Below are 13,303 nucleotides of genomic sequence, written 5' to 3'. Positions count from 1 at the left end.
AAAACTTATCTAATTCCCCTTCCACTATGGACAGGGATAATTTTACTAGACCAGGATGCTCAGAACACCGTTCAACCTGGTCTTGAACACTTGGGTTCACTTATTTTCAATTATATCCACAAATTCAATGTAAGTGCTTCTTTATCCTGGCATTCCAGGAAGTGGTTTTCTCAATGCTTCAACCAAAGCTGGAACATTAGTCCTTTTCCTCTCTTCTAGCAGGGAATAAAAAGAGGAGGTGTTTTTACAAACTTTTTGTCATTTAGAAGTAAAAATATGACCAAAAAATGTTTGTTTTGCAGCATCAGAAGCTTGTGTAGTAAATTCCATTACTGACAAAGTAATCTTTGGCAGAAGTAATTTGGTTTGATTTTTTTTCATTTACTTTCAGCTGCATGGTAAATACTTTTTGTTTAAGCAAAATCTCAGATACACAATGATCTCCAGAAGCATAGGTAATGCTGCGAAGTCACTTGCTCTTTTTACCCTTTTCTAAAATACACTTAAATTGGCATTTGGACTGGGTGATCATTGTAGGTTCCTTCCATATGAACCATTCTGTTCTAAAATTTGCTGTGAATTTCAGATCTAAATTTCAGATTCAGTTTTTCAGGGGTGAAATGGGTGGCCTGGGTTGTTCTGCTCTGGTCCCAGTGGTGCTGTTCTCCACACAGGTGCCCTGAAGGAAGTCACAGAAATGACCTCACAGCTGCAGCACAGCCTCATCCGCCTAGAAAACTTCCAGAAGCTTACAGAGCTGCAGCATGACCTGATTGGGATAGACAATCTCACAGCACCTGGCAGGGTAAGTGCCTCTGCTTAGTTTTTAGAGCCTTTGTTGGTTTTATTTCCAAGGAAGTGCCTTTGAAGCGTGGATTTGCCATCACTGCCCCTCTGGTCTATGTGACAAGGCTTCATGTAACTGTCTCTTAGTGAATGCCAGAGATGATGGGGTCCTCACCTTGGTGATACTCTGAGGAATAGATAGAAAAGCTTCTGCTTCAACTCTGGCTGCAGTTTTGTTTTCCAGTACAGATCCTGGCTGTACTGGGCTGTGGTGCTCTGTGCGTGAGTGGGAACTGCTGTGTCCTACTGGAAATGTGCTCCCAGCTCTGCTTGTGTCTGCCTGGTGCAAGCACAGGGATGTTACAGGAGCTTGTGCAGTTCCTGCCTGGTTTTTTGTTTCTTTGTTTTTGATCAGTGAACTGGGCATAAATACAGGAGCATTGCATGTGCTTTGGGGATGCTATGGCAGTCAGTGCAGTGGGATGTAAGTGTGATAGGTGAACTGCTGGAGTCCAACAGGAATTCTGCTCCTTTCCCTTCTTTTCCTTCACTGATTTAAATGCTGGCTGTAGCAAGGAGCTGATTCATGTCACAAAAAAGGAAGGAAAGTGTTGTCGGGCCTCTAAGAAATCTGTTAGTGGTCATTGCTGAGCACCAACCAACATCTGTGTACTCTGGGATGAAAACAAAATCCCTCAAGGCAGGAAAGATCAAACATTGTTTAACTTTTTCTTTTCCACTGCAGGAGTTTATCCGGGAAGGTTGCTTGTACAAGCTCACTAAGAAGGGCTTACAGCAGCGGATGTTCTTTCTGGTGGGTGTTGCTCCTGACTTTTATAAACCCAAAGTCTTCAAGATAAAGTTGTTGGGGAAGTATGTTTTCATGTGCTTGTGCTTAAAATCAGCACCTGAGACTGAAAACTCACTCTAAGCAATGTTTTTGGAGGGCGTGGTTATGGCACTACTCTCTGGTCCACTTGATTCCTTAACGGCACAGAGTTTTAACAGAATTTAAAAATTAATTTCCTCTTTTGTAAGTAAACAAATGAGAGGTTGGAAGGGTAGCTGGCCAAACTGAGAAGTGGCATTTTTCATGCATCTACAATGGCCTTTAAACAACAAATTTTTAAGGAGATGTCAAAAAATTCTTGGCTCTGCCTGCTGCTTTCAGAACACTGATTGTTCTCTTCCTGCCTTTCCAGTTCTCAGATATGTTACTGTACACAAGCAAAGGAGTCACAGGGACAAATCAGTTCAAAATCCACGGACACCTCTCTCTGCATGGCATGTTGGTAAGTGGTTCCATGTTGCACCACAAGGTTAAGGAAATGGCTTTGCCTAAGGCAGGCTGAAGAATTCCTTCAGGGCACAAGGACCAAAGCCACAAACTGCTCCAAGGCAGGTCTCAGCAGCAATTGGACTTGATGTGTGTCAAAGAGAGCTTTCTTCATCTGCAGGTGATGAGTCTGTTCCTTCCACGTTAGCAACAGCTGGAACACAGCCTGTTGCCCATTCATTTTCACACCTCTGTGAGAGGCTGATCTGGAAATAGGGATTTATTTATCCTGGTGTTTTTTATCCCTGCACACACCTGGCTTGTAATCAATCCTCCTGTCTCCCCACACCTTTTCTAACAGGATTGTTCTTTCTGTCTTTGGTTTGCAGCTGATAGTGCTGGACCCTCCGGTGAGTAATGAGCCAAATCTGCTCCAACCACTTCCTTTCCTTGTCCTGCTAGAAGTGGTGTTGTGCCCCTGCAGTAGAAGCACACCATAGATTTTCATATAGAGCCAAAATAGACTTGGAAGTAGGTGGTATTCATCAAAGAGTTGCTGTTCTGCACTTCCTGCAGGTTGGAATCCTCTTTGACTCCAGTCCCAGCCAATACAGGACAGTTTTAGTGTTTATTGGTGACTGAGCACTGATGAGAAAAATCTTTTCTTTTCCTGCAGGTGGAGGAGAGTGAGAATGAATGGTCTGTCCCACACTGCTTCACGATCTATTCTGCACAGAAAACCATAGTGGTGGCAGCCAGGTAATCCTAGTTTTCCTGTGGCTTGGATGGATTCCTTCTCCAGAAAGTTACTGCTCAAGTGGTGCAGGGCCAGAGGGGTGTTTCATGCATCCTCTGGACTTCAAAATAAGCCCAGGACTCTTCACAGCTCATTTTTCAGTGTTGGATTTTGGGAAACAGTAGTTTATCTTGGGCTGATCCCAGTGTGGGCAGCAGGAAAGGGATTGGGATTCTGCCCCTCTGCCCTGCTCAGGTGAGAGCCCACCTGCAGAGCTGCCCCAGCCCCGGGCCCAGCACAGGAAGGAGCTGGAGCTGCTGGAGAGAGCCCAGAGGAGGCACCAGGGTGAGCAGAGGGATGGAGCAGCTCTGCTGGGAGGAAAGGCTGGGAGAGCTGGGCTGGTTCACCTGGAAGAGAAAAGCTCTGGGGTGACCAAATTGTGGCCTTGCAGTGCCTGAAGGGCTGACAAGGAAGATGGAAAAAGACTTTGGACAGGGAATGGCTCCCCACTGCCAGGGGGCAGGGTTAGATGGGATATTGGGAAGGAATTCTTACCTGTGAAGGTGGTGAGGCCTGGCACAGTTATCCAGGGAAGCTGTGGCTGCCCTAAACCTGGAAATGTCCAAGGCCAGGTTGGACAGGGCTTGGAGCACCCTGGTGTAGTGGAAGGTATCCCTGCCCTCATGGAGTGGGATGAGATGGGCTTTAAGGTCCCTTCCCACCCAAACCATCCTGTGATTCTGTGTTTCTGTCTGACCCAAAACACAAACAGCAGCAATAAGTCTGCCATTGTGTTTGCTTATTTGGGCGTTGCCAGTGTCATCCTTCAAACTACTTCAGGAGACAAAATCTAAACATACGAATATTTTAGAGACTCAAAAGAATTAAAATTCAGAACATACAAATTGCTGTGAGGAGAGGAGAGTTCCTTCAGAATCTCAAGGAGGAAGCTGGGGAAAAATTAAAGGCTGACTTGGAAATAAAAAACAATCCTTTTTCAGCCTAAATTATCCCTATGCAATGAGTTTGGTGTCTTTTTGTAATTAGGATGGCTCCTACACCTGGTGTCAGGATCAGCTTTAGGAGTTTTTGTCTTTCTGCAAGTCTGCTGTGAAAACCAAGCTGGAATCAGGAATGCCAATGATGCAGGGTGGGAGCACTAAATCTCAGCCTTAAATCATAGGGTTTTTACTGCTTGATGACTTATTCTTTAAAAATAGCCAGTAGTATATTTATAAATCAGGTGTGTAGTGGCACAGGAGCCAGTAAGTTTGGTATGCAGATATATTTTTAAAAATTCCAATCTAACACCTGAGAATGCAATATTTTTAAGATAAACCATTTCTCAGTAGCTGTGAGTCATAAAGTGCTTGAAAGATTCCTAAATTTAGAAAAATAAATTGAATTTTTATCTTGTAGTGACTTTAAAATAGCTCAAAGTTTACCTGTCAAAAATAAAAATTGCTGCTAGGCTTAGACCACGTGTGGAATTTTCAGTCTAAATTAAAAACTTTCCAAAAAAAAGAGGTGGTTACCAGAACAAAGAAATGTGCCTGTGTCTAAGGCCAAACCTTCCACTGCTGCATTCCTGTGGATACAGATACACCTTGAAGGGCTGTGAAGGTCTCACCTTGTAGTGGATCCTGGGAGGGGGGAAAGGAAGTTTCCTCTTCCTGTGCTCTGGGTTTTACTTGCTTGAGATGCCAGGTACATCCCAGATGCCCTTTAAAAATGGGCTATGTTTCATGCTGCCATTTATCCTTCCAAAAAATCATGGTTTATATCCCTCATCTCCAGAATTCCTCTCCTGACCTCTGCCAGCTGTCTGTTCATTTTACTTGCTGTAAAGTCCAGGTGTTTAGTTGTTAGTTTAGTCTTGTTTCAAGGCCTGACTATAGAGGTGAAGGCTCTATGAGTTTCCTCTCTGGAAACTCCTGCTTTGGAGGAATTCTAATTTTGGTTTCATTTATCTAATGGAAGGACTCTGTCCCATGTTTTGGGCAGTGACCTGTGCCTTCAGCACACAGGCACAGGGTGGCAGATCTGGGCTGGCAGATCCCCATTCCCACTGCTTCCCTTGCAGTACCCGCCTGGAGATGGGCAAGTGGATGGAAGACCTGAATGTGGCAATTGAAATGGCCAAGAAATCTACAGAGAAATCCGAGATGCTTCTGGAAAACTCCGTGTGCAACCGCTCCAACAGTAAGTGGTGTTCCCTGCCTCCTTGAAAAGCAGCAGTTGTCCTGTCCTTTCTGCTTTCCTTTAGTGAGTTTGATGACATAAATGACATATTTGTATAATTCATATGATAATGGAGAATTAATTGGGCTTTGGTTTTTGTCAAAAAAGATATTCTTGTCTTCCTAGACTGACGTTCAAGGTACCTTTAAATGCAGCAGAGATGCTCCCATTGCAGAGTTGTTAATTTTATAAGGTCCTTAGTCACCCTTTACATAGATTTTTCTCGATTTAAGTAAATGGTGAGGTTATTTTTGTCCAAAATTAGTGTCTGTGGAGGTCAGCTTTTACAGCCCAGTATTCCCGTGCTTGTCTGGTGGTGTTATGGCTGTGCTGAAACGTGGAGTATTTTTTCTTGGAGACCTCTGTTCTGTTCCTTGACTCAAGCTGAAATGCGGTGGTTTTTGCTTGCTGGACAAAGCACTGACTCAAACCACTCTGTGATTTTATTCTAGTGGAAGGTGTCCCTGCCAGTGGCAGGGGGTTGGAATGATGAGCTTTAAGGTCCCTTCCAACCCAGACCATCCTTTGATCCTGTGAGTCATCTGCCCCAGGCAGAACTGAGTTATGAAACCCAGACTGATGTGCTTAAAGTGTTCATAGGAGCTGTGTAACCAGCTCAGCTTGACATACTTAAACCTGGACCATGAGAAGAGAAAACCGCCTTTCTCAGGAATCCCAGCTTCTCTTGCTTTTTGTATTGCACGGTTTTCTTAAACCACTACCCACTTCTCCTCCCCCAGGATCCTCTGATGAGGTCTCTGTAGAACAGGAGTCCGAAGATGACATTCACTCCTCCCGTAGCTCCTTGGACAGGCAGAGCCACCACCGTGCCAACACAACCATGCACGTGTGCTGGTACCGCAACACCAGCGTCTCCATGGCCGACCACAGCGCGGCCGCCGAGGTACCGAGGGCACGGCACTGGCCCCACGCCGGCCCACCGGGCCTTGGCAGAGCTTCTGTGCCAGGGAGAGCGTGGGCCACCCACCCTCTGCATGCTGTCCCCTCTGTGGCTGCCTGTGTGTCCGCACTCGCGCTCGCCGTGCAGCAGGGCTTTGCTTCGGCAGCGGGACCAGAGCAGGGAAGGGTTAAAGGACACCCGGGAGATGGGGGACTGAATTGCTCCTTTGGGTTTCACCCTGCTTGCTGCAGGACTGAGCATCCCCTGTGCTGGGCACTGCTGGTGCACCTCAAATCCTGGGGTCAGTTTTGGGCCCCTCGTGACAAGAAGGGCATTGAGGGGCTGGAGTGTGTCCAGAGAATGACAGTGCAGCTGGAGGAGGGTCTGGAGCCCCAGGAGCAGCTGAGAGAGCTGGAAAGGGGCTCAGCCTGGAGAAAAGGAGGCTCAGGGGAACCTTCTGGCTCTGTACAACTCCTGACAGGAGAGGACAGCCAGGTGGAGGCTGGGCTCTGCTCCCAGGGAACAAGGGGTAGAACAAGAGGGAATGGCCTCAAGCTGCACAGTGGAGGTTCAGGTTGGAATCAGGAAGAATTTTTTCATAAAAAGAGTGGTTAAGCATTGGAACAGGCTACCCAGGGCAGTGGTGGGGTCACTATCTATCCCCATAAATGTTCAGAGAATGTGTGGATGTGCTACTTTGCCAAATTGTTCAGTGGGATTTGGTCAAAGGTTGGTCTTGATGATCTTGGGGGTCTTTTTCAACCTTAATGGTTCTATGATTATAATGGTTCCCTATCCATGGTATTTTCCTTTAGAGACTGACTGTGCTGTACTGCACCCAGAATGAAGAAGAGAGGGTTCAGTTGGAATTCTCTGCCCTTCCCTCGCTGGCAGGACTGAGCAGCCAAGTGTCTTTTCATGGCAGCATCATTTTATGTTGAGCACAGATGTTTATTATGTGCCCATGGAGGTGTTCAAGGCCAGGCTGGATGGGAGTCTGAGCAACCTGGTCTAGTGGAAGGGGTCCACCTTTTTAGGATTCTGTGAGCCACTGGTACCTGCAGCCTTGCTGATACTCACAGTTCAAGGCAGCACTGGTGGTACATTTGGGCACTGAATCCTACAGATTTTGAGACTGATCAGCTCAGCACTTCTTACACTGCTTGCACCAATGCTATGGTTTTACTTTAAGCAGCAATTTGGCAGGTAGGACACCTGCCTGGAGGCTGCATGCTTGGAAGGCTTCCAGAAGTGGGAAGGACCCTAAATAACATGGACAGAAAAAGGAGGTCATTAACCTGACAAAAGCAATGGGGCAGGGGGCTGCAGGCTGTGTCTGTGCCTGCCTGTCCTGCTCTGCTCTTGTTTAAGTGGAGTTAAAAGTTTGGGCACTGGAGCTCCTGTGTTTTTCTGATAGAGAGACAGTCTGGATCAGCTTGGTAAGGGAAGTGCTATAGATGTGACCTGGGCTTGAGGTACAGACACTGGGCACTTGAGCTGGCTTCTGTTGTGGTTTCTGTTGGAGGGGACAGGCCCTTCCCTGCTGACACCTTGGGAAAGACACCAGTTCACAGCTCTGTGCATGGATAACAAGCCCACCCTGCTACAGGTTCTGGGATTGAATGTGTGACTTCTTGCACTCGCTCTCACTCTGACCTGTTCCATGTTCTAACACTGTCATTTTTTTCACAATCCATTTTCCTTTGACAGCTACCTTTCTTGCACCACTCTTCTCACCCTAACATTCTGTTTTTCTCTTTCTCTCCCCCTTTCTCTGCTCAGTTTTCTGCTCTCTTGCTGTTTCTCCAGAGCTTCCTCCTCGCTATTTGCTGGGCCAGGCCCAACGGCCCAACACAATCACCCATGTTTGTTGGTACCGGAACCAGAGCCTATCCCTGTCTGATTACTTGTGCATGATCCAGGTAAAGATGCCTCTCACATTTTATGCTGGTGGGGAGGAGCCATGGGATGCCCAGGAAAATGTCCTGCTTCCTAACTGCTCACATGAGGATCCTCATCCTCAGAGGCAGACATGTACCATTGCCTTGTTAACACAGGATTGCCTATAGTTTATGCCTCAAAGAATGGTTCTCTGTAAATCTGCCACAATGTGCCATATCCACGTTGTTTTTTTCTCAAATTACAAAATTCCTGTGCTGTCATTCCATGCCAGAGGTTTCCCTATCCTGCTGGCTGACTCCAAGGCAGTGGTGTTCCCCTCCCTGCAGCCCCTTCCACGCCGGCTTTGCTTCGTGTAGCTGCCACGTGTTGTTTATCTCCCAGCTCTGCAGTCTTCTGTTTCCTCTCCTGCTTCATTTCCTTTCTCACACAGTGTGTTCCATGTGGGTTTCCTGCATGTCAGAAAGGGTGGCTGAAGGGGAGGGGCCCTGGTGGCTGTCACCATTCCTGGGAGGCCCCTGACACCAGGGAGAAGCGCAGGAGCAGAGTTGGGCTGCAGCAGGATGGCAGCCTGTGGTTTCATGGCAGTCCTCTTTTCCTTCTGTGCCAGAACCAGCTCTCTGGGTATTTGCTGAGGAAGTTCAAGAACAGCAATGGCTGGCAGAAACTGTGGGTTGTCTTCACCAACTTCTGCTTGTTCTTCTACAAGACACACCAGGTGGGCAGTTGTAGGTGATGGGGTGATGGTCAGGGTGTTGGGGGACCTGGGGATCCTTGGCTTTCAGCTCCAGGGGCAAATCACTGCTGTTGGAAGGAGAGTAACAAGGTGAAGAGGAGGTAGATCATAATGAAGCTGGTCTCTGAAAGGCTGTGGGCACTTCTTGTGGAACTTAAATTTCCAGTTCTGATGGTGGTGACCTTCTGTGGGTGAGGGGGAAATGTCTCCTCATGCAGTGACTGAGGGCTGTGAGGGACACAGCAGCCTTTGGGCCTTCTTTGCCCACTTCACTGCACTGGGCTTCAGCTCAGCCTGACAGGCCCCAGGGATTTTTCTGCCCACGGTGCATCCAGCACGTGCTTGATAATGAACCACGGTGCAGTGCAATCTTTTCATCTTATTAACCAAATAAACTGTGTTAACCCAGTAATTGGGTTATTCTGGCTTCTTGCCTCGAGGTCACATTTCTTTTGTAAGAGTTACTTCACCTTTTTTTGTCAGATCTGTGCTTCAAGTTCCATAGAAAGGGTGCAGAGAAGGAGGAGGGAGCCCAGGAGGGGCAGAGGAGCAGAAGCAAATGACTATAAAAATTGAAAGAAGATGGGGGAAAGTTTAATTATAAGCTGTTGGTGGCCTTGCAGAAGAGTTCTCCTGTTGTCTCCTGAACAAGAGTGCACAGCCCTCCCCTGTGGTACACGGGCTGCATGGCAGGGGTGCCTGGCACTCAGGGCTGGGCTCTTGGGCTCTTGCAGGATGATTATCCCCTGGCCAGCCTCCCCCTGCTTGGCTACACGGTCAGCTGCCCTGTGGAGGCGGATGGGATTCAAAAGGATTATGTCTTCAAGCTGCAGTTCAAGTCCCACGTGTATTTCTTCAGGGCTGAGAGCAAATACACCTTTGAGAGGTAATTTTCTGTTTTCTCTGTCTTGGTTTATAACCTGCTCTTAACTCAGTGGTTGGTCCTTCCATCCCCTCTTTTCTCCTGGTCTGAGTGATCTTCCAGTGCATTCTCAGGAACAACATTCCCTTCTTCTCCCCATCAATGATATTTGGAGATCCCTCCTCTGACAGAACCTTCCTCTGTATGTGGGAGAGCTGGGGATACACCTGGAGCTGTGAGCTGTGCTTTGTGCCAGGAGTCTGGGCCTTCCTTGGTGCCAGGGAGGAATGTGGGAGGGGAAGGGTTGTGGGGTGCTCAGCTCCTCCAGCTCTTTGGGAGTCAGATTTCCAGGTTCTGTAAAGAGTATTTTGGTTTTTATCTTCCATCTCTGGGAGCAGAAGTTACAACACAAGGCTGAGAGCAACAAGTGCAGGGCTCCCTTTCACTTGTCTGGTTTCTCTGTAATTACATTTTCTTGTTATCCTCTATAATTACAATTAATTGCTCTTAGGGGCTTCTACAGAGATGCACCACGTACAAAACTTTGCTGCTGTGTTGAGAACCCTTGCACTGGGTCCTGCCATGCAGGGTTGTATTGGTAGTTTTGGAATGTGGTTTTACTGAGGTGTCACATGTCCCCCTTCCTTGGGAGAGTGTCACATACTTGTGAACAGCTGAGGTATCTGCTACCCAAGCCACAAGTTGTGCTCTTTAATACACTGGGCTCGTGTAGGGTTTTCAGGGCAAAAATGTCCAATTCACAGTGGATTTGTCTTGCTTTTTCTCTGTTGCTTTGCTTTCTTCCACAGGAGCAAGCTCTTACCTATTTCCTAATTTCTTGTTAAGAAAAGCAATAATTATTTCAGCTTGTCATCCTTGATAACACTGAGGAGAGAACACAGTGAGCTCTCATGAGAGTTCTCTGGAGCTCAGAGCACTGTAGACTTGTTACTTGGACAGGACCACGTTCTGCAGGGTATTTGCCACATCTCAAGCTGTCCCTTTGAAGAGCTAATTTTCCAGAAGACTTGTAAAAGAAAATGGCTGTTTTGAGAGCTTTGGGAAAGAAGTACAGCTCATAACAAAGGACAAGATTACCTGTGAGTGAGGATTAAACATTTCTCATGTCTTTTCTTGGCAGGTGGATGGAGGTGATCAAAAGAGCTACCAGCTCTCCTGCCAGGTCGAGCCTGCTGCTTCCCAAGGAGAAGGACACTCACACAGACTGACGTGGGGCAGAGCTGGATCTCTGCTGGCAACACCAACAAAACAAGCAGGCAGGAACAGGAGGCTCTGGAGTTGACACAGCAAAGACCCAGGAGGCTCATTCCCCCAGTATGGAAAGTGGGAGTGAGGGGCTGCAGACAGGGATCACATCCATTCCCAGTGGTGTGGAAGAGGGTCAAGTCTGTTCCAGCTGAACCTACTTAGAGAGAACCCAACAACAGCAGCAGTGCTGGGTGCACAAATCATGGAAGGGTTCTTGTCCATGGTACCTGTACAGTGACACCTTTACCTGCCCTGAAGGCAGGTACCACCTTCGTTTTACATTTTGACTGGACAATCAGCACACATGGGAGAAAACCAGCAGCTTCCAGGGGTGTAGCTGGCTGGCAGCAGTGGTGCCAGGGCTCCCTGTCCCTGGTGCTCGTGGGGCTGGCAGCACACCCTGTCGTGCTGCTGCTGTAACCATCAGCCTGCTGGCACAGCTGCCTCAGACAAACAGGAACACAGCATGTGCTGGCTCACACACAGCTCATTCTGAACAGACACTGCAGCTCTCCCAGAGCAGCTCTGCTCCTCAGGAGCTGCCAAGGCAGCAGTTTCCAGGCAAGCAGGAAGACTGAGTCTCTGCTGAGCTGTCGAGGTGTTGGTGGATTGTGGATCGGTGCAGGGGGGTGCATGGTTTGTCCTCTGAACTCAATCATTATTCTCGTATCACAGCTCCAGTTTCTTTATCTTGTAGTAGGAGTTAAGTAAGGCACGGGATGGCAAACACTCTCCACTCTGGTGTGGGTGATGTTTTCAAGGCATTTAAGCACTGTAGGAGAACAAACCTCTGAAAGTCACTGTTGCTTGTGCTTTTGTCATGCAAAGAAATAAAAATCCCTAATCTTCTATTTCAGTTTGGGGTGGGATCCATCCTCTGTTTCTCATGAAGGTGTAAAAGTCACTGGCTGTATTAAATTTCTGTATTAAATCTGAAATGTTTGCAGCTTGTTCTCTTTTGTAAAGCTGTCACCTTTGGGTGCCTCCACAGAAGGAATGACATTTGCTAAGTGCCACAAGATGCTGTTGGACGTGGCTTTGATGGGCTGTGGGGACTCTTGGTTTCTATTAGATAGAAAAGTGTTTGTGTACTAATGGAAGGAACAATGCAGTGAAGCAGTGAAAGCAAAAGGAAAGTGTTGCACGCTGTGAGGATGGAGGAACGTGGAGATCCCATGGGACAATGGGATGGACAGAGGCCAGCACGAGTGTTCAGTTATGGTCTCAAGCATTTGTGGGATGAGGACTGAAGGGAGGGGGAGTCCAGAGGGATTTTCTTGCTTGGCATTTGCATCCTAGAGGAGTGACTGCAGATCCAGCCTTTGCCATCGCTGTCACGAAGACCATTCTCCCATCTAAGTTAAATGTACTTAATTTATTAGCGTCTTCATTTATTATTTTTTAATTACCTGTTGTAGGTGTATCCATGTGGATTGATTGGACATGTTATACTGTGGCTGAATATGACTGTTCAAAGTAAATAGCATCTTGGTATAAAACTCTCTCAGCCTCTTATTCCTGAGCTCACCATCCCCATTGCTGGGCCCACAATCCCAGGTTCAAGTTACTCAGTAGTTTTCCACGACCCTGGATCTCAGTTCACCCTGTACCAAGTGCTCTCCATCCAAAGTGGGGCTCCCACAGTGAGCAAGAGTCTTCCCTTAAGGTTTTGGGCTGGTGAGTGAATGATCCTTTAGTTGCTTCTGCTGAACCCACAGCTCAGCATCTCTCTTGAAGATGAAATGCCTGAGGTGGGGTCTCTGGAAGGACAGCAGGCAACAAAAGTCCCTTCTTGGTTTGAGAATTCTATTCTATTTCAAAGACCATCCAGTTCCACCCCCTCCCCTCCCCACCATGGGCAGGGACACCTTCCACTACACCAGGTTGCTCCCAAGCCCTGTCCAACCTGGCCTTGGACACTTCCAGGGAAGGGGCAACCACAGCTTTTCCAAGCAGCCTGTGCTACCTGAGCCTCACTACCCTCAAAAGGAAGAATTTCTTCCTACTATTCCATCTAAGCCTGTCCTGCCAGTATGAAGCCATTCCCCCCTTGTCACCCTGGGGCTTTCTCTTCTCCAGGCTGAACAACCTCTACACTGGGTTTTGCCTCTTTGTGCTTGACCTCCATCCAGGGTAACACAGCCCTGCTTCACCCTGACACACTGAGTGTAACAGAGCAGAGCTGTTCTGGTGCCTGCTGCCTTCTCCTCCCGGGTCAGAGAAGTGTTTCTGTTACACCAGCGAAGTGTTTCACACTGGCCCCAGCTCAGCTTTAGCTCTGCTGAAGCAGCAGCAGGCGTGGGCTCCTGGCACAGAACCAGGGCTGTGCCACTGGACAAGGGCTGGCATGCCAGGAGCCAGGGCCTCTGCTGGGCAGGGTTAGTGCCTGCGTGGTAACTGTCAGACTTTCATTTTTATAAGGCACCACTCCAATTACAAGCTGCACCCACCCAGCTCTGCATTCTCACCTGTGCTTCTGCCCTCCAGCTGCAGTGAGGCCAGCTCATCACCACTGTCCTGGCAACAGCCTGCTGAGCTGAGCATGTGGCATTTAGCAAAATTCCTCCCAAAAGCACAGTCAGAAGTACATTAATCAG

At 47.9% G+C, this 13,303-nt stretch overlaps 1 protein-coding gene across 5 annotated transcripts in view; it reads left to right on the top strand.

The window, feature by feature from the left end:
• Window positions 1-12,205, top strand: part of FARP2 (FERM, ARH/RhoGEF and pleckstrin domain protein 2) — a 73,891-nt gene extending 61,686 nt beyond the window's left edge. The window contains exons 19-28 of one of the 5 annotated variants that reach the window (XR_012057462.1): window positions 675-805; window positions 1,532-1,600; window positions 1,989-2,078; window positions 2,739-2,821; window positions 4,882-5,000; window positions 5,780-5,943; window positions 7,750-7,862; window positions 8,450-8,557; window positions 9,310-9,461; window positions 10,579-12,205. Coding sequence is in view for 3 of the 5 variants with exons in the window: in XM_030280577.4 (XP_030136437.4) it covers window positions 675-805; window positions 1,532-1,600; window positions 1,989-2,078; window positions 2,739-2,821; window positions 4,882-5,000; window positions 5,780-5,943; window positions 8,450-8,557; window positions 9,310-9,461; window positions 10,579-10,666 (1,004 nt within the window). In the remaining 2 variants the exon portion in view is untranslated. Of the gene's footprint in view, window positions 1-674; window positions 806-1,531; window positions 1,601-1,988; window positions 2,079-2,738; window positions 2,822-4,881; window positions 5,001-5,779; window positions 5,944-7,722; window positions 7,863-8,449; window positions 8,558-9,309; window positions 9,462-10,578 lie in introns of all 5 variants that reach the window. The other 4 variants (XR_012057461.1, XM_030280578.4, XM_030280577.4 and 1 more) reach the window with 4 other exon arrangements.
• Window positions 12,206-13,303: the final 1,098 nt, after the last annotated feature.

This window comes from Taeniopygia guttata, chromosome 9, assembly GCF_048771995.1.
Source record: "Taeniopygia guttata chromosome 9, bTaeGut7.mat, whole genome shotgun sequence".
NCBI lineage: Eukaryota > Metazoa > Chordata > Aves > Passeriformes > Estrildidae > Taeniopygia > Taeniopygia guttata.
The sequence above is the reverse complement of the archived record's forward strand: the minus strand, read 5'-3'. Positions and strand labels throughout refer to the sequence as shown.